The sequence below is a fragment of the Python bivittatus genome, unplaced genomic scaffold (genome assembly GCF_059951505.1).
Source record: "Python bivittatus isolate LINGU-HERP-01145 unplaced genomic scaffold, Pbiv_v1 ctg000700_np1212, whole genome shotgun sequence".
Classification (NCBI taxonomy): Eukaryota; Metazoa; Chordata; class Lepidosauria; order Squamata; family Pythonidae; genus Python; species Python bivittatus.
This window is the reverse complement of record NW_028277098.1, coordinates 87,389,852-87,410,753: the sequence shown is the minus strand read 5'-3', so window position 1 is coordinate 87,410,753 and position 20,902 is coordinate 87,389,852. Positions and strand designations below refer to the sequence as shown.

Below are 20,902 nucleotides of genomic sequence, written 5' to 3'. Positions count from 1 at the left end.
AAGCTTCAGTGCTATTTTAATTGAAGAATCTTAATTCTGGTTGATTTCCCATTTTTTGAACTGGTAGGGAAGTGAATTCTCTTTCAGTTCTAATAGTATGAACAAGTTCTGTTGGAGAATACTTAATTGTGGTCATTTATCAAAGTTATTTTTGCTTTAAAAATATAGTTCTAAATTGTCTCAACATGAGTGGAAAGCAAATTACAATGCTTTTTCAAATAAAGGGTCAGATTATTAATAGTAGAAGGGGTACAGTAAGAAGCATATGTGCTGGAAGCCTGCTGTTCAGACAAATTTGTGAAGATTCAAGAGCACAAGACCCCCTCCCCAGCCCTCCAGATCCAGCTCGCAGCGATGCAGCGACACCTAGTGTTCCTGTGTACTGAAAGACTATCCATCTGTAAGAAAAGATTCTGAGTGCAAATGTGTCTTCCTTTGAGAAACAGCATAAAGAAAACATTTAAGATGCAGTGTTCAAATCAGTTAAGCCCTATTATATAAAATGAAACCATGTAACAGCTGACATAGAAAGCAACACAATAGTCAAAATAAAGTGATCAATAATTAATAACAACATCAAACACCTGCAGGAGGAAAATCATACTAGCTTCTTGGAACATGTCCAACTAACTCTCATGACTGAAAGTATGTTCTACGGGCAATAGGATTTGGGACGTAGGTAGTTGTCCCTGAGTGAGGTTCATTTTTTGGCGACTCAGGAACAAATGCCATCTTAATCTGATCCCAACAACTCATAGCTCTTCCAAGGGCATTCTACTAATCTGCCCATCCACTTTATCCACTTCTCCTTCTTCTTCTACTTTCCCTGGTTTGCCAACCCTAATCATGCAAAATGTAATCCCTAGCCTTTCCAGAAGAGGCTGCAAAGGTACCAGTTGGACATTCCACTCAGATGAGCGAAAAGCTTCGCCATGATGCTTGGGAATTCTGGGAGTTGAAGTTCAGCACCTCTGAGAGGCATCAGCTTGGGGAAGGGTAAATGAGATGGCCGAACAGCATGAGCCAGTACGCAGATGCTGACTTCCTATGTGTGTCTAACTGTGCAAAAGACAACAAGCTGAGTGAACCATGAATGGTCTCCTTTCACATTCTCTGTTGTATTTTCAGAACCAATAAAATCCTAACTGGAGTGTTGTGGGGTTCTGCATAACTTCCTTCCACTAATATGAGACAAGCAGAGGTGTTTGTGGAATAAGCCTGCATTCTCAGAAAGGGCACTGATGATTTTGAGCATCTTTCACACGTACCACTGCCTAAATTTCCCACACTGGTTCCTGATGCATAGGAAAAGCCGCTCATCTGCTACCACAGCTGTTCCCCCACGTGCAGATTGTCCATTGTCCTTGACAAATTCAGTGTTTACTGCACTGTCATCTTCTAGTTAATGGAGTTTAGACTCCCTATCGGAAAATTTATAAATTAAGCACAAAACCAGTGACAGAAGCACGTCATCCCACCATCGTATGGATTGATGGGCGCATTTGCGTAAGCATAACTGCAGGGAGCACAGGGCCAGCGGAGTAAAAACGCGGAAAAGTCACGGAAAAGACATGTTCAGATCGAGGAAGTTGCAAGCCCCTTCTCCGCGAGAGCTGTTTTTGAACCTTTGCTGCCGCGGTATGCTCACGTCTGTTGCACGATCACTTGTTACGTGATGCTGCGTTCGTGCTCCCCTTGGAAACGACTGGATGAAAGAGGCTGGCGCCGGCTCTCAATTCCAAGCGATATGCCAAGAAAAGTGTACGTGGCCTTTGAGGGGCGGCGGGGGGTGCGTGGGTTGTCGGAGGACTTGTTGCAGGCGGTGCGTCTGAGAGCCTGTTGCACGGCACGTGCGAGCGGGGAGGGTTCTGCCCGCGGCTGCTGCGCGCGCGGGGCGCGTCCTCCTTCCTTCGACGGCCGCTCCGCCTGCCTCGCCTGTCGGGCGCGGGAGCGGCGCCCAGGCCCCCTCGCGAGCTCCGGTCTTCCCCGGGCGCCCGAGCCTCCGTTGCCATGAGCGCGCGCTCTCGGCGCCCAGGGCAGCAGCAAAAGAGGTCCCGCGGGCGGAGCCCCGCCGCCGCGACCCACTTCTGCGCTTTCGGGCGCGGTGCCTCTGCCGGGCGCGCGCGCGCTCGTTCGCTCGCTCGCTCCCCGGCTCTTTTCCTCACCTGCTGCTCCCAGTCCGGAGAACCGGAGCTGCTGCTACCGCGGCAAGTAAGTGTGCTTGGTCTGTTCCTCTCTTCTTTTGCTTCCTCGTCCTCTGCTCCCTTCTCTTCCAGAGGCGATCCTGTACCACCTGCTCAGCCGAACTAGCCGGCCAAGTTGCTGGCGAAACTTTCTGCAGTGCCCCGAAACAAGACGCCCCGTTTTTGCCGCCTCGTCAATTCGAGGATGAAAGAAATTAGGCGGCTCCGACGACTGAACGCAGATATGCCATAGCAGCTTCCTTCTCTGGTCCCGGAGAGCGGGGAGACTGAAGGGCTGATGCGCGCGGGGCTTCCCTCTTCCTTCTCCCCCCCCCCCCCCCCGTCTTCCGCAACTTGGCTTCGTAAACGCAAGTTTACAGTTTCAGGAATGTCGAGTTTTCATCCATTTTGGAACCCGGAGCTGAAAGGAAAGGGTCTTGTATTAATCCGGATTCACGCGGATAGAGTGTGCAGTTGCTGCAATCGTTTCTTTGCTCGGTGCACCATTTGTACTTAATTTGAGTCTGGAAGCTGGAGGAGCTCTTCTGCGTATAGGTGTGTGTGTGTATCTGTTGTGTGTATTCCTGTTATTTCCATAACCGTCCAGTTATCTTTTTGCAGTCGCACTTTGGGGAAGTTTCATTTTTAAGTGCCTTTCTCCCTTCCTCATTCTATCCGTGCTTTTCAGGAAAAAAGATCTCACTCTGCTGACCCCAGATTTCAGTCACTCTCACTTCCAAGTGAGGTGCCTGGGACTGTAGCTTTTATTTGGCACGGCCCCTTCTCTTTTTCACGTTCTCCCGTGACATAGCAGTTATCCCAATGTAGAATCCCACAATTGCAACATGGTTGTTTGAGCTGACTAGTAGAACATGAGAGGGTTTGGTTGCATGGAGCAGTATTTTAGCGGTCTTGGATTCTATATGTGGAAAGTCACTTTCGTGGGACCCCGGCTCTCCCAGTAAATCAAAGCTACTTGCTTTGTTTTGGTTGAGGGGCTAAAGTATGTTCAAATAACAGAATTTACTTGCTTTTCGAGCTGCAGTTCATTCCGGACAGTTGTCATGGCTTTACCCCTACTTTTTTCTCTCTCCACCCCCCTGCTTTTTCTTTAACTTGAGTGCACTTTCTCTCAGTTTGAACTGTGGAATAGGAAAAAGCTGGTTTTCAGCTTGATACCCCCTGATTAGCAGTTCTGAGAAGGAAATACATTCATTATTACTTTCATTTATCCTGATTGAGAGTTTTTGTTCACCGACTTCGTCACATCACAAATGCATTTCCGTTGCTTGTCCTTTGCAGCATTTTCTGTTGCAATGTCCTTGATTTCACCATGGTTGTAATGTATCTGAAACCTGTTTATTGAGAATATTATGGACTGCTTCTTTATCCCCACTTCATCTTCTCTCAGCAAGTGCAACTCGGTAGCTAGAGTTAATTGTGAATAGCTTGGTTTTGTTTGCAGAACTCTGCTCTAGAACGAAAGAGTTAACTTTTCAGTAGTTAGGGTCTGGGGTTTGTTATCGTTTTTGTTTTCATTTTAAATAGCAGACTAAGCTAAAACATTGACTTGGTATTGAATTTATGGATTAGTTTCCCCAGACTGCTTGGGATAAAATTTGACCATTTAATAGCTGCAAGTTAGATAATTAAGCAAAATTATTATTCTCATATATTGGTGAAAACTCAGATATGCCACCGCTCTCATTTTCGCTACGTCTTCCATAACTCACTTTTATAACTGCAGAGCTGAAGTTTGAGGTTACTGTATGGGTTTTAAAGCTGGCAAATGAGAATTTGGAAACTGCTTTGAATGACAGGTACATAGTATATCTCTCTGGCTGGTTTTTAAGGCTGCTCTTCATGTCATGATGCTTTCTCTGTGTGTTGGGCTTGACTTCTCATTATCCCTACAGGGACAGTCATTGGAGAAAGCTAGTTAAGTGCTATGTTTGTTTATGCAATGGAGATCAATCTTTTGAAATTTTGAGCTCTGCTGGGTTTTATTGCTATAATGTACATCAGGTCAAAGAGCTATTGGATCAGCGATAATGTCTAATCTAGCACTTTGTTCCAAATAGCCACTCAATCCCTTCCACTCTTGTTCTCCATCAACTGATATCCAAAGCTTCTGGCCTGTGGACATTGCATAAGGCCATCACAACTTTCAGCTATCAGCAGCTATTTCTTCCATAAAAACGACAAGTACTTTAATTTCTCATGGTAATGCCTTTTTGCAAAGGCCATTCATTACATTGGGACTTGAACACATTTTACTATAGGGAGGAATAATAAATGGCAGTTAAGCTTTTCCAGCTCTCAAAAGTCTGTTCAGACTTTCATGGTTTATAGCATTTTATAGCACATTATCATTTTCATCCAAGAAACTGCTCTGCAGTTGCCTGCACCACAAAATGGTAGCAAGTTCTTTTCACAGGATCACTGATTACATCAGAGATGCATTGCAGAAATCAGAAATGCTGCAGAGGAAATTTGAAAGAGGTGGAGGGGGGGAGAACCAAAAGTGGCATTTTAACACTGAAGTTGCTGCTTCTATTCCCTCATTTGAGGAGGGCAAATATCTCTGTTCCATTTAGCTTGACAAAGTCTTCCTGATTCTTGCAGATAGAGGACTACTCATACAGCTTCCTAAATTTGATTTTATGAATACAGTGATGGTGGGGCTTTTTCCCTTTATTTCACAGAATGAGTTCAGTTGCTTAGGAGATATGCTGTCCAATTCTGTGCAGACTTCCTGAAAAATAAGTAATTCTGTTCAACGGGGTTTGTTCTTAATTCAGTGTGTAAGGATTGTATCCTATATATTTTTCAGCTTTATGGTTTTAATAGGGTCCCTGTATGTTTCCCATTCTTTTGTGTACATACCGACAGAAAGATGCTACAGCATGGAATGGAACATGAATGCCATTCGGTAGTACTTTCTTCCCAAACTCACAAATAGTTGTTAGACATCAACTTTCCTCAAGTTGGCGTCCTCCAGCTGGGCTGGACTGTAGTTGTGGTCTCCTGGATATCATGGCTAAAGAGAATTGTGTTTGTGATCCAGCACAGGTAGAGGGTGCCAGATTAAGAGAAAGCTAATATACCTTACAGCTGGGTTTGCAGATCCTTAACTGAGTTACTGAATAGGCATTTTTCTGGACTCGTACAATATATAGTCACATGGCAAACAAAAGGGCTATTATTTCCCAATACCCAAGACCCCAAGAAAGTAACCAAATCTATCAGGCAGTGTGAATAAAGCCGATACGTCTTAAATATATTTTGTGAACCTGGTCAATCTATATCATCATACTGTTCTATAAACAACTTCTGCTAGCTGCTGGACAGAGACTGTAGAATGTGAAGCATGTTTTCACTTATTTATTTCTCTGCAGGATAGCACATGAAATTGTCTATCTGCTTTCACAAAGCTCTCTCCAGGCTCAGCACATCATATCTGCAAGCCTACGTAGAAGTTACCCTTCTTTTCCTTAAGATTGCAAAGATCTTTCCCTATCTAAAGATACTTTTTCATTCCACAAAGCCCTGTTTTGTCAGACAGGATTCACAGTGAACTTTGAAAAGACAGTGAAACCTTCACTTGAACAAGGTGGCAAGGATTGGAAGCTGAATTTAGGTGTCTGTCTGTCACAAATGGATGGCCAGTTCTTCCCATGCAACTTGAATGGGAATCTTAGAGGATGGAGGTCAGAATATCAATGCCCTGGAGAACTCTTTGTCCATTCCCTCACAAAAGCAAAAGCCAGTCATGGTAAGATGTGGAAAGAGATTCTGGAAACTCTTCTTCCAGATGGTGTCAAGGGAAACTCCAGCCATCCTCTTTCACACATAAACATATGTCCTGCTGGTTAAATATGGAGGAGTGCTACCAACTAGCGTAAAAGAAATTGACCGTTTCACATTCTGTTATTCATCATATTAATGGAGCATAGTAAATATGGCTTAACATTAACCAAGCTAATCCAGGATATGGACTCCAGACAACACACACCTGGCTATGGTTTGCCAATCTCCCTTATTTCTGGTTGGTATTTCAGAAACCTTTGTATGACTGGCTAGCATTTCCCCTTTATAAACCTATTTTTGCAAATGTCCATCCTCCAAAAGATTGGTTCACCTATATCATCACTCTGCCCCTGCACAAGATTAGAGCTGAGCCTTCAGAAGAAAGGAGGCAGAAGGCTGATTTTTGCCCCCACCTCCTTTGTAAGCCATTCCTTCCTTCAAAGTGAAGGAATGGCGTACCTTGAGAAATTAAAAATGAATAGGAAGCAGTAAAACGGGTTCAGCTGTCCAATTGCTCCTGGACCCTGCATCATTTTCTTGAAGGAATAAGGTATGCCATGTGCACTATCATGTGTCAATACATATTGTTATGTATCTAAAAGACATTGTCAAAAACTGATTTATTGTAGTTTTCTGGAGAAGAAGGACACATTGGATAGGACAGTGACCACAAATAATGTCAAAGGGGAGAAGTAATAATATCAAATGGGGCCCTTGAGCTAAATTCCTAGTGAATGTATTCATTGAGTTTTCTTGGCAGCATTATGGATTTGCCAATTCCTTCTTCTGTATCTAACCCATCCTGGCTGTCTTTGAAAAAACAAATTGGGTTTGGACTTGGTTTGTTCTGGGTGGAACGCCATCAGAAAACCTCAGAGTGATTGGCTAGACTGGGAAGTAGAACATCTGGAAGGTAGAACATCTGGAAGGCCAAGAAAAGCACATTGGACATGTCTGTGAAGTCAGCAGAGAGCTGAGCTCAGCAGAGTAGAGCCTTTCCTATTCCTGAATGGGGGCAGTAAAATAAATAAAATGTTTTCCTCAAAAGACTTGCTACATCCAAGCAACAGCTAAAATGGTGAATGCCTTCCAAATTTTACTAACAACCGGCATTGTTGAAATTTGGCAGCATAATCCAGAGAGGAAAATACTGCCTCAAGAGCTATAAGCAGGCTATGGATCATGAACAGAAGGAACAGAGAAAAGGGCAGAAAATGAACACATGCACCCTCCCCCTCCTCTCCTATATATGCACCAAAGATATGTCCACACAACACATTTGAATTCAGAGATAGATACTCTGCACACAGGAGATGCATCCTGTCACTGCAGTTTCAGCAGACTTTAGAACTCTTGCCTGATGTCTGCCCCAAAACATCCATTTACTTACTGCCATAGTAGAAATATGTGTCTCATATCACCCTGTCTCTTGCTCTCCCCACTGCAAAATACCCATCTACCTCTATTCTGCATTGGTCAGTCCACTACAGGATTATATCCAGTTTAAGAGTCACTTTATAAGAAGGATGTTGACAGAATTGACCACAAGAAGTTGACAAAGCTGAAGAGGGGGCTAGAGACCAAATCAGAGAAAAGTTGGAGTATAGTAAGGTTAAGAAGCAATGCAGTGCTATCTTCAAATATTCATTAGCCATAAATATATGCCTTCATTCTTGCTGACCTGCCTCGCTCCAGGAGTTCTTGATTCATTAAGTTTAAATGGCACTTAAACAGAACACTTGCTGGTTTTGAGAGAAGAGAAAGGTCATAGCTGAACTGGAAGCAACTTGTACGATACAGGTTTCCCAGACTTTACTTTCCTGATCTCTCCCCTAAACTAATGTAAGATGGATGGCAAATAGTGCCTATATATTGTACTTGATATGAAGGCTCGATTGCCTGGTCATTCTGCACCATTTCCAAATGATGTTGATAAATTGCTGAGAATATTACTGTTTCTTTTTTTTCTTTGTTAATGTTTTTATTAGAATTTTACAGTACAATAAAAATATGAAAAAATGAAAAGAAAGAAAAAGAAAAAAGATAGGAAATAAGAAAAAAGAAATGAAATGAAATGAAGAAAGAGAAAGAAAGAAAGAAAGAAAGAAAGAAAGAAAGAAAGAAAGAAAGAAAGAAAGAAAGAAAGAAAGACAGACTTCTGCCCTTCTTTCTATTGAGTAATTGCCATCTTATTTTTCCCCTCCCTCTTTAACCCTTTCTAAACCCCAAATCCATAAGTCATTAGTTCAGTCTTTCCTTCTTTCAGCAAAAAGAATTTAAGGCTTCCAGTCTTTTAAAAAAGTCTTTGGCGCTTTTGAGAATATTACTGTTTCAGTGTATTTATTTAAGAAATGTATATGCTGTCTTTCAGTATTTTTTAACCTTCATAGTAAATATATCCTCAAATTGAGCAGGAGAGGCCTGTGTGAATCAACCCTTGTCTGATTCAGGTTGGAAGTTTGTGTTTCAAGAATGTGGCTTCATTCAAGTTTGTGATTTGGGATTCAGTATCAATCTGATTCAGTTTACTCACCTTCAAGATTCAGTGTGGAAAAAAAAGATCGCTCCATAGGCTGTAATGGGAAAACTTCAACATGTCTGAAGCTGCTTCATTTTTGGCAGATGAAGATAAAAGTAGCAAGGATGGTAGACCCTGCCAAAGACTTAACCCTGCCAAGTTCATTTCGGAAACTTTCAAGGGTTTTATTACAATGCCATTTTAAAATACAGCCCCATCACCTTTAAGGAGAAAGTTGGCAGAAATGATGAAAGAACGGGGCAACAGCTTCTAAACTTATTGTGCCCAAAATAGGATAATTGGAGCTTGGTCATGTGTGCCTCAAATGAGAACTCTGAATTGATTTGTTCAATGATCCATCATTTGTTTTGTCAGAAGTCTTCTCCAACACCAACATTCAGAAGCATCAGTTCTTTATCTATCCTGCTTCTTCAAAGTCCAAGGCAAACTTGTTGTTGTTTAGTCGTTAAGTCGTGTCCGACTCTTCGTGACCCCATGAACCATATTGCGCCAGGCCTTCCTGTCCTTCACTGCCTCCCTGAGTTTGCTCAGTTTCATGCTCATTGCTTCAGTGATGCTATCTAACCATCTCATCCTCTGCCGTCCTCTTCTCCTTTTGCCTTCAATCTTTCCCAGCATCAGGGTCTTTTCCAAAAAAAGACTTCTCAGGTAGGAATTGGTTGTGTTGGATTGTGGACTTGCTGGCAATATTCAAAATCAGGAGGGTAGCAGAAGCAGGATCACCGAATGAGCTGCAGTGCTATAGACAAGCCACAGAGAAAGCAGCATTGATAGCCTTGCCATCCAATCCCTTTCTTTGGAGCAGTAAAAATTTGGACCATTCCCTGTAAGTACATCCATTCACTTATTGTCCACCCCAGAGGCCTGAGACTGAACTGAGCTTCCATGTGTTGAGAGGATCAGCATGGAAATATAACATTGTATGAGCACATAAAAAGCAGAATTAAGGTTTATGGCTGGCCACATTAAATAATTAAGAGTTGAAAAAGTAACGTTAGCTTTGTTGTTCATCAAGTCAGTCCTGACTTCTAGTACCTATAGGGATGAGTCCCTGTAGTTTTCTTGGAAACATTTTTCGGGAGTGACTTGCCAGTACCTTGCGGGCTTCATGCCTAAGGCAGGACTAGAACTCATGGTATCCTGGTTTCTAGCCAGTGCCTTTTTTGTTACCTTCAAAGAGCTCTAACAAGCAGAGGGTTTGAACAGATGATAAAACTCTTGGGATGACTGCTCCTGTCAATATCACAGAGCCCATCATATCCCTCAATCCCTCCCCAGTGTTCTCCATATAAAGGACCGAAGTTACATCACTGTATATTCTCTGCAAGAATCTCCAAAGCAGCAGCAATCTCTAAAACATTTCTGAGCTCCCAGAATTTATTGCTTCAAAGCAAATCCCCTTTTTGATTCATGAATCTGCTCTGCTGAAGTGATTCACTCACAGTTTTTGTTAGCTCTGCATGAAGCACAACTGGGAGTCCTTGCTCTATCTTTATTGTGAGGTTACATTAACAGAATCTTGCAAGACTGAAAGTATTTCTCCCCTCCTTTCCTTTGACTCTCTGGAAAACTAGGGAGGGTCCCTTCTGAAATGTTTCCTACGCCACCCCTCCTTCTGTGGTCTGAGATATCTTTTGTACACCGGTTGTCCAGTCTGCAGCTCTCCCTCTTGTCTCCTCAGGTCATTCCCACATACCATTACATCTTTGTTGAAGAGAATCACCCTTTTAAAGCTTTGTGCAGCCCTAGGGTTCAGAAGCCATGCAGTTTTACTGATAGTTGTTCTGAAATGCTTTTGCCATTGCTTTCTTCCAGCATGTTTTTTTTTTTTCAACTTCCAAGGTTAGCTTGCAGCTCCAACTTGGACTGACCCTGCTTAACTTTGGGGGATCAGCCCAGGTCAGCTTGGTCCTGTTATCTGTTATAGATCACACTGCCTTATAAATATACTTTAAAGAATACAATTTTGCTGCATAGAAAGCAGTCCAGTGGAAAACAGAAAAAAGGTGTTTCAAATCCAAGAAACACTCCTAGTAAAGTACAGTTTGAGAAAAAGATCCTTCCTTCCTTCCTTCCTTCCCTCCCTCCCTCCCTCCCTCCCTGAAAAGGAAAAAAAAACGTAGAAAGTGCTTTAACAAAAAAGCGAAAAAGTTTCACTTTTTTGAGAAGAAAATACTTCTAATGCTTATTTAGAAGCTAGTGAAGATAAGAATCATATGTTTCTTTCATAAGAGATTACCAACAAAATGGATCATCATGAAAAATTGCTGTTTTGCATAGCCACCAGCCTGAAGAGATGATAGGGCCAAGGCTAATCTGCAAATCTGAAAAATTAATAAATATCTTTCAAATAACATGTCCCATGTTTTATATTTCCCAATTAATGTTCATAGCCCTGTATTTCTGTATTTGTATAGAAGAGCTACGGAATGTGGCAATTACTACACAATTTATCTTTTTAATAATCTTTGATTACTTAAAAAATAACTAGTCTGGCAGAGATGTGTTTTAAATTATGGAAGCAACATTTGGTAAGATGTCAGAAGAATTACTAAATGAGATTTTTAGGGTTCAGTCAATATTCCTCTCCTTCCTCATGACAGGCAGAACAAATTACACATCGTAATAAGATTTGCAAAACATTGTTTAAAAAATTCCAATTATGTAGACTTACTTAAATGGGAGGATGTATATTGATCACAGAATTTGGGCAACCTTGATGCAGAACCATGATCAATTTATTGTTTTAGGACTAATAGCACTCTGCCCTGCTTGCCCACCATCGAATCAGTTTCCACACCCAGAAATTTGTGGAATGGAAAATAACACAGTACTTTGATTATTGTATAGTGCACAGTAAATCTCACCATAAGGGACTGCATGATTGAGGGAAAGGGTTCTGTAAAGAGACTTCCCACCCAGACGGTCCCTAGTAGAACCTAGCAAGAATTAATGAGTAATATCATCAGCCTGCATTAGTGGCATCATTCATGATATGATCACTCATGGGCTCTAAATCTAGAAATGAGATTTATTGGTGTCATAGCTGCTGTTCTAGCTGGTGCTGCATGTACAGCCCCAGATTATATCTTCTAATAAGAGATATTCCACCAGGAATGTAGATTTGACTACTGCATGTATTTGCTACTTTTCTGGCATCTTTTTCCTTAGATCCATTCTCATATCAAATCCTTTATGTAATTTTACCTTCGTACCCTCACAAATTCTTTCCACTTCATACTATGTGTACATCCACGATCTGCAAGATTGCAGTGGTGGTGCCAAAGTCCCCATAATATTCCCCAAAAGTATCCATGAACCCCAAATAAAAAATTTAAAAGGGTGGAATCTCATGAGGTTTCTAGATTTTTACATGAAGTCTTTCAAGATTTTTGTAAGCAACAGTAATAACATTTTGCAAGAGCTGGAGGGAGGATGTGGAAATTTCCCAATATTTGGCCACTTTCCATTGTTTAATTTTTATTTCTTGGTTCTTGTGCCATCATGCAAATCCTGGTATGTGCACACTGTTTCCTCCCCACCTCCCCCAATACCCAGCATTGTATGGGGTAAACACATGAGCTGATAATCTGTTTTCCCCCCCCCCTCCATTGTAGAAATTTGTATCTGGAGCCCTAAAGTGATGTGAAGTAAGCTGGTGATCAAGATGACTCTTCTCCCGGGAGAAAATTCAGACTATGACTACAGTGCCCTAAGCTGTGCTTCAGATGCCTCCTTCAACCACCCTTTCTTTGCTGAAAGAGAAACTCTGAAAGGGGTCTTCTACCAAAGAGCCAAACGTCTTCACCCCGGCAAAGAACTCTATGAAAATGTTCACCCAGAAGAGCGGAAGCACCATATCATCATTAACGTCGGTGGCTTTAAATACCTGCTTCCCTGGACCACTCTTGATGAATTCCCCATGACTCGCTTGGGACAGCTAAAATTTTGCAACAATTTTGACGACATCCTCAACATTTGTGATGATTATGATGTGACTTGCAATGAGTTCTTCTTTGATCGCAACCCAGGAGCATTTAGGACCATCTTGACTTTTCTGCGGGCAGGGAAGCTACGGCTCTTGAGGGAGATGTGTGCCCTTTCCTTCCAAGAAGAGCTGCTTTACTGGGGCATTGAGGAGGACAGCCTAGAGTGGTGCTGCAAGAGAAGATACCTCCAGAAGATGGAGGAATTTGCAGAAATGAATGAAGCAGAGGATGAGTTTGTTGACTCTGAAAACCCGTCTGAAGCAGCAGCAGAGGCAAAAGCCAGCCTGTGCATGAAAAAGTTACAGGACATGGTGGAGAAGCCTCAGTCAGGGATCCCTGGGAAAGTGTTTGCCTGTTTATCAGTCCTCTTTGTGACTGTCACAGCAGTTAATCTGTCTATCAGCACCATGCCTGGGTTACGAGAAGAAGAGGAACGAGTAAGTTGACTTTTTTGGGGGGGGGGAGTTACCTGATAGCAAGCCTCTTCAGAGTGCTTGTTCAGCTTCTCCTTGAGGAGAATAAAATTGTTGCTCACCCTTTTGATCAGCTTTTTGTGTGAGTGACCTATTGGTATGCTCTGTGCTCCCACTGAGTTCTCCAGGTGTCTCTCCAGCTGACCAGTAGAAAGGCTCACATTCTTCCCTCACTGTGATTTTTGGGGAGGGGGAGGGGGAGGGGGAAGAGAGATACAACTGGCCACTGTGCACCATGGAATGGCAAAAGCTGTCCCACGCAGCAACTGGGAAGAAAGCTGGGACTAGTGATCTTGGCTATGGGGGGAGGAAAAAATCCCAAGAAGCCAGTGGTGTCAGTGAGAAGCCAGTGACTTGTAGATGCAGATCTTTGCCACATTTTCTTTGGCGAAGCATGCCTCATGCAATCCCCATGGTGTTGGCATAAGGGGATGCAGAGAACAGCACAAGCATATGAAGGGCACGCAGGCATTTTTGAAGGTCTTCTGGATTCTCAAACAGAATGTCTTCTTGTTTCCACTGATTCAAGCATCCTGGAGGTTGTCAAATTAAGAAAGGTTGTGGGAACTTTCTGTGCAAGTACTTGAGTTTTAGTATTAAATGGAAAAAAACTGTTTTAGGCTCATGTAATATTCCTTGCATAATTTGCATAAGTAGTCTCTACTGCTGCTCTGTGGCTGATGAGATAAAGGTGCCCCTGCAGCTGCCTCTTTCCCCCAAAACAGTGCACTTGGAAGCACCTCATTTTCCTCTCCCATCTTACCCCACAAGCAGCCAAATAACTGGGATGCAAGAGCTCACAGCAGCAAAATGGATAGCTGTATCTCTTAGTTGCATGTTGACAGATCTACAAAGAAGTATGTGCAACTCTTCTTTCCTCCCCCACTTCCCTGTTCAAAAGATTCACGTACTTGTTTTGAATTGAGTTTTGGTTTCCACTTTCACTTCACATCTCTCACCTTGGTTCAGGTAGGTTGCTAGTAGAGATACTTAACCACTGTTCAGTTGCATGCTGGAAATCTTCAGTTGAAGGGCTGGGGTGTCTTGGAGCATTTAATACAAGACCAGGGCCAAAGTTAAGCCAACATGCATCCTTCAAGGGATTTATAATCAGTATTAATACATATTTTAGCATTACAGAGGCTTTGGAAAAACCAAAGAGTGTTGGATTGCGACTTTGGGCTGGTCACTTTCTCTCAGCCTCACCTGTCACAAAGTTACTGGGAAAGTAAAATGAAGGATGACCTCATCAATGCAGCCTTAAGCTTCTTAGAGGAATGGTACCATAGAAATGTAATTTATGTAACAGAAACATTATGCTTTCTTTCTACTGCATTGCAATTCAGCATGTAATATGGATTTTGCTGATTGTGGTGCTGGATGTCGATGCTAGACCCAGTTGTTTATGCACTATACAAGGAACAAATATGACAGGTCTCCAAGGGAATTTTCAGTCTAACATAGATGGGAATTGGAAGTGGGGGAATGGAGATAAGGATATGCAGGGGAAAATATACAATTATTTTAATTACACATAGAGTGGCTGAGTTACAGTAAGGAATAAGGCAATCCGTAGTTAATTTTATTGAAAGGATATAGCTCAAGTGGTCCATGAAAAGAGTAAGATCTTAGATTGTAACTACTTTCTGAGTGATAAAAACAGTCATTCTAGGGGGAACCAGGAAAATGTAAATGGAGAAAAACCCCAAACAATTCTACTTGTTTGAATTGGATAAACTCAGAGAGGAATGTGGGGGTCCGTCATGACTGCTAGGCTTCTCCATATGTGAAAAAACCCTGCAGGAAAGATACCGTACAGCATTACCGGATTAGTTTCTCCACCTCCACCCAATGTTATTTTAAAATGGGAGAATCATTGTAGATTCATTTGTTGAGAATACATTAAAGGAAGTAAATGAGGTGGGGTAGTTTGTTTTTATTTTTGTTTTATTTTTGTTTTATTCTAAACTGCCTTTTGGCAGGGAGATTATCTTAAATTCAGGTTTATCTTTCTTTCTGGTAACTATGTTAAAATGAACTACTTGCCAGGTCTCATTACACAGACAGGAATGAAATCTGTCAGACATGCTCACTGATATGTAATGTTTATTGAAGAAAAGTTAAGAAGCCTCAACCAAAGGATTCTAGCAACTGCCGTGTTTTAAGAGCAGTCTCTCTCTATAGAAACCATATTCAAACCCTTTTACACCTCTTTTTGTAATTCCTGCCCTATATTATGGGCTGCCTGGTCCCCTGTTTTGCTGGAGGGAGGGAAGGGACGGTTGTCATCTGTCCTTTGTTTTTGCAACAGTCAAGTTTGCTATCATGTTGCTTTTCACTGACTGTGTGAGAACTAATTGTCACGCCACTGACCTAAGTATGCCTTGGTTTGCAGTAGCAGGATAATTTTTCTGTTTTTTGTGAACTGTTTCTGTGACATTTGCCAGCTGACTTGATGTTCATATGCTGTAACTTTCTCTCCTACTCCAGGGCGAGTGCTCTCAGATGTGCTACAACATTTTCATTGTGGAATCGGTCTGTGTTGGATGGTTTTCCTTGGAGTTCCTCTTGAGGTTCATCCAGGCACCAAGCAAATTTGTATTTCTGCGGCACCCCCTGACATTAATTGATATAGTTGCCATCCTGCCCTATTATATCACTTTACTACTAGACAGTGCTTCAGTGAGCAGTAACAAAAAGCCAAGCTCTGGCAACATCTACCTGGACAAGGTAGGCCTGGTGCTCCGTATACTCCGTGCCTTGAGGATTCTCTACGTCATGCGGCTCGCCAGGCATTCGCTAGGTCTGCAGACACTGGGACTCACTGCTCGTAGGTGCACACGTGAATTTGGGCTGTTGCTGCTGTTCCTTTGCGTAGCCATTGCACTTTTTGCGCCCCTCCTGTATGTGATTGAAAATGAGATGGCAGACTCTCAAGAGTTCACCAGTATCCCTGCTTGCTATTGGTGGGCAGTCATCACTATGACAACAGTGGGCTACGGTGACATGGTACCCAGAAGCATACCAGGCCAGGTGGTGGCTCTGAGCAGCATCTTGAGTGGCATCCTTCTCATGGCCTTTCCTGTCACTTCCATCTTCCACACATTCTCCCGTTCATACCTTGAGCTAAAGCAAGAGCAAGAGAGAATTATGTACAGGAGGGCACAGTTCTTAATGAAAACCAAGTCTCAGTTAAGCAACGCCTCACAAGGGAGTGACATGTTTCCGATTATCTCTTCAGAGACCAGAGACAATGTCTGATACGGAAGTTTCCACATCTGCCTGTTGCTGAGCAAACAGGAATGGATTTCCTCTTGGCATTTGCGCCTGGAGGCACTTGGGAAACATATTGTACAAATAACATGCAAAGGGCTTTTAGCCATGATGACAGTGGGAACTTAATCATTATGCATATTCACACTATTATTAGGAGTTGAAATAAGATTATTGCTTTTGGGTAGACTCCACAAAGAGGGAGAGACTCTTTCATAAGATCACAAAGCCATTTTAAAAGGAAAAAGAAAATAAGTATTGTTGGCCAGAAGGAGAAGAGTGAAAAATTACATGCAGGCTACAAATATTCAATTTGTAATATAAAGAAATGAGCCATTTCCTTAGAAAACGACGGTGAATGTAAGAGTTTGGCCATTTGGTTAATTGAGTTTTGTTGTTCATTTCTGTTAAGACGTGTGAACTTTAACCTTTCAGAGATCCAAATGAATTCTTGGGTGTATAAGTGTCATTTGTAATGGAGTGAACAGTTTGTGCTGCACTCACAGAGAAGATAAATTCTGTTTTAAAAAAAATAAAATGTTGGTGTTTGCTCCAGAGTGCAGAGAAATCTCTCCAGCTCACTCTCTCTTTCAGTTGCTGACATCCTTAGCTTCAAATGCAGAACACATTAAACAGATACAGATCATCCAAATCATTTTACTGAGTTTCTCTTTTTCAGGCATAATTTAAATAACAGCAGAAAACTTTGTTTCTAAGCAGCCACCTGATTAGGTATTTACTTGCTCATTGTTGACAACCTGTTTTTTTCTTCTGATGACTCCTGTCTTTCCTCCAAGGTATTTCATGGAGATTTCATATAACCAGTTCTATCATGTTTGCCACTGAAGCTTAGTTTTCTGTTTGCACAATTTCCCCTTGGATGGGTTGGAACTAGGGCCCTTTAAAGGCAAAACCATTCAGTGCCCTTCATGCTCATCAGCCTGTGAATGAGTACAGAGTTCTCATTCACTGTCTCTTGGATACTGACTAGCAGGAGTAGCTAGAAATGGTTTCCTCCTGTTCCCCCTGGCGTTCATAGTAAAAGAAAAGTAGGAATTTGCAAAACAAGCAAGTGTGCACTGAAATATTATACTTTCTCAGCCATTGTCTCATGGTTGTTGGGTTTTTTAAAAAACATTGGGTAGAAGAAAATATTATGTCTAGCTCAGTTGCCAGACGTGTTAGGTTGTCACTGATAACTCATTTAGAGGAGCAAAAATTATCTCAATAATTTCTAGAAGCATTTCATATACATACATACAGACACACGCATACATATATAGGATGATTCCTTTGCAACTCAGTAGGTCTCCTATGAATAAGACGTAATGCCTTCTGCTATCTGCTTCATCTTCTCCTAGTATGAAAACTTTCATAATAAAACACATATAGAACACTGAAAAGCAATTAAGCATCTTTCCCAGGTAACGTGCTTTTTCATTTGGGAGTAATGCACACCAGCATAAAGTGGGTTTGTTTTTCAGTAATCTGAGATGGCATCATTTTTGGCCTGAATTAAACTATGTGCTTGATGAACCTGTAGCATGACTTGGCCACAAGCAAAAGACTATTCCCCCTCCCCCCAATAAAGCTGGCTATGGCTCCAGTTAGAAAATCCACATGACTTCATCACATGTGCCTTTGCAATACAGACTTGCATTCAATAAACTATTTCTGCTCAGATAGCATAGTGATGCCCTAGGGCTGGGTTTATGCATGATGCATAAAGTAATAATATTGTGGCTTAATGTGGTATATGGAGCCAGTCATTTTGGTTTATAAACCATAGTTTATGCTTTGGTGTTATATGTGAACACAGCCATCATTACTTATTTAACAAATTATTATTAAAAACAAACCATGGCACAATGGTCTTGTACACATTTGTCAACCTAGGCAGATAACAATTACTGCCCAGATTGACAAAGATCTAAAATGTTGCCATATTTTAAATCAGCAACTTTCGTACTGAAGATGTTGCACTATCATGGATGGATAATAAACTGTGTTTTGGCAAAGATGGGAACTTTACGAGAGATTCTGTAGTGAGAAGAACAATAAGATCAGACAGACCTCTCCTCTGAAATAACATTGGTCTTCTATGATTGATCTCTTACAATGTACAATTCCAAAAAAATTCCTGTTTCTTAATGCTTTGTAAATTCAAAGACCATTAATAAAATCCCTAATAACAGCTTATTAACCATCCATCCAATTTTTATATCCCTTGTTTCTTCTTAAAACTGTTCTATAATTCACATTTATTTTTGTATACAACTTTCCCTAAACATATGTATTTTATATGTCTCTCTCTCTCTAAAATACATATATAGACGTAAGCGTATTTGTTTTTGAATGCACTGACAAACTGTAGCACAGTATATGAAAGAAAGGTGATTTGAATTCAGGAATTTAGGAGAAAAGTAAATATTAATTTAGAAAATATATATTCTCTTTGCTAAAAGTGCAGTCCAGACAAAACTCTTCACATTTCCCAGATGAACTTGATTTCTTTTGTGGAAAGAAAGTGCTGGTTTATATTATGGTTTATATTATTTGTCAATTAGGTGGGGCAAATAATAGAACTCTTTACAATGGTTTTAGTTCCGTGGTATTTATATGGAAGATCAAGCCCTCAAATGGAGATGCATGCAAATCTGAAAGATGAGGAACTAGATACCACGATGATACATATGAATATACAATACTAATTTACAATGCATATGAGAACCTGGTGAGTTGGTTTATTTACAACAGCAAGAAATTGTCATATTCTGTTGTATTTCAGATGCACACCATGCAGGCCTGTCATCTGCCTATTTATTCCAAATTAACTCTTTGGGGCTTTCTTCCTAGCAGGTAAACATAGAATCACAAATTTAATTAGACAAAAGTTGGAATCCAGAATGAACTGGGATTAGGGCACATTTTGCACAATGCTGGATACCATTTTAATCTGCCAAATAAGCAGACTTCTCCTGCTCTTTAGGGCAAGAGTCTGGACTAGAACTGTGGAAGTTGGAATAAAATGGGGAAAGAACTTCAGCGGAAGGAATGTACCCAGGACCTTGGCAGCTGGGGCATTCTAATGAGTTCATAATTTATCTTGCATGATGCTGTTTAGCAGGAGGTTACCATCTCCACTCTGCTATCTCAACAGATGGAGCACCAGTAGCAGTAGCTACAAATAAGGCTACAGTCCTGCTCATGTTAACTTGGTGTTAAGTCTTCTTGAATAGAGTACAGGTAGTCCTTGACTTATGCCCACAATTGGGACCAGAATGCGGTCATTAAGTGAGTCGTGTCCAATTTTAGGACCTTTTTTGCTGCGGTCGTTAAGCAAATCACATGGTTGTTAAGCGAATCTGGCTTCCCCCATTGACATTGTTTGTCAGAAGCCCCTTGGGAAGGTCCAAACGGCAATCACATAACCCTAGGATGCTGCAACTGTCATAAATACATGCTGGTTGCCAAGTGCCCGAATTTTGATCATGTGACTGCAGGGACACTGCAACGGTCATAGGTGTGAGGACCGGTCGTAAGTCACTTTTTTCAGTGCCATTGTAACTTTGAACAGTTGTTAGACAAATGGTTGTAAGTCGAGGACTACCTGTACAAATATTTGTGAGCGAATGTGCAGGGGATTGGACCTTCTACAACATTATTTAGCTTGTTTTGGTCTTGTACCTTGTAATTAAATTACTTGTAAGTTTAAAAGATGACTATTAATCAATCTATAATAAATTACTTTTTTTTCCCATTTTCAGAACTTCAAAGCAAGGCATGCTGTGGTTTACACTAAATTAATACTGTGTATCTGACTCAGAAATCATAATATTAGCACTGAAGCCCCATATTATCCCACTTCCAACTGTGGAGATTTAAAAAAAAATACTATTAACACTAACCAGGACTTAAGTGTATTTGATTTTTAAAATCTACTATTCTGTATTAAGATTATAAAAAAGAAAGCATTTCTCCAGCTTAATGTCCCCAGTTTTTTAAAGACATAAGAAAAGCAAGATATCATCTAGAAAAAAGCAATGTTATTTTAGAAGCTACAACAGCATGCCTGGAATTGCCACCTGGTAAGGTGTGGTAAGCGTGAAATGGAAACATGAATATGTGACAACACATAAAAATCAGTCTTTATCAGTGGCAATTAAAGATTACTATTTTGTTTTATTAACTTGTATGTATTTGTGTCTCGCAAATAGTGTGCATATTTTCAACTCAAGCTGTAGTTGATTTAATAAAAAGGACATTTGATTTTCATTTTTATTCATTGCTTTGTATTTATGTCTCATTTTCCCCTTGGATTGCGTAGTACCACTGTTCATGCTTGTACATCTGTGACATTATGAACTGATGTAACAAGGATTGGTGAAAAGGCAGGTAAATTGGGAATTGGAGAGTACTAGTGCCCTAGATTTTTTTATATAAGTACAATTAGGTATTATTGGGTATTATTATAGAGGCACCCAGTTTGGTGTAGTGGTTAGAAACTGGAAGACCGTGAGTTCTAGTCCCACCTTAGGCACAAAACCAACTGGGTGACCGTGGGCCAGTCATTCTCTCCCAGCCCTAGGAAGAAGGCAATGGCAAACCACTTCTGAAAAAACTTGTCAAGAAAAC

The 20,902-nt window shown here is 41.2% G+C and overlaps 1 protein-coding gene across 1 annotated transcript; it reads left to right on the top strand.

Annotated features, from left to right (window-relative positions):
* Positions 1 to 1,905: 1,905 nt before the first annotated feature.
* Positions 1,906 to 20,520, top strand: KCNG1 (potassium voltage-gated channel modifier subfamily G member 1). Its single transcript, XM_007440291.3, has 3 exons — positions 1,906 to 2,211; positions 12,150 to 12,958; positions 15,485 to 20,520. Exons 2-3 carry the CDS (start codon positions 12,200 to 12,202, stop codon positions 16,253 to 16,255), a joined length of 1,530 nt encoding a protein of 509 aa, XP_007440353.1. The 5' UTR covers positions 1,906 to 2,211; positions 12,150 to 12,199; the 3' UTR covers positions 16,256 to 20,520.
* The last annotated feature ends 382 nt before the right edge of the window (positions 20,521 to 20,902 follow it).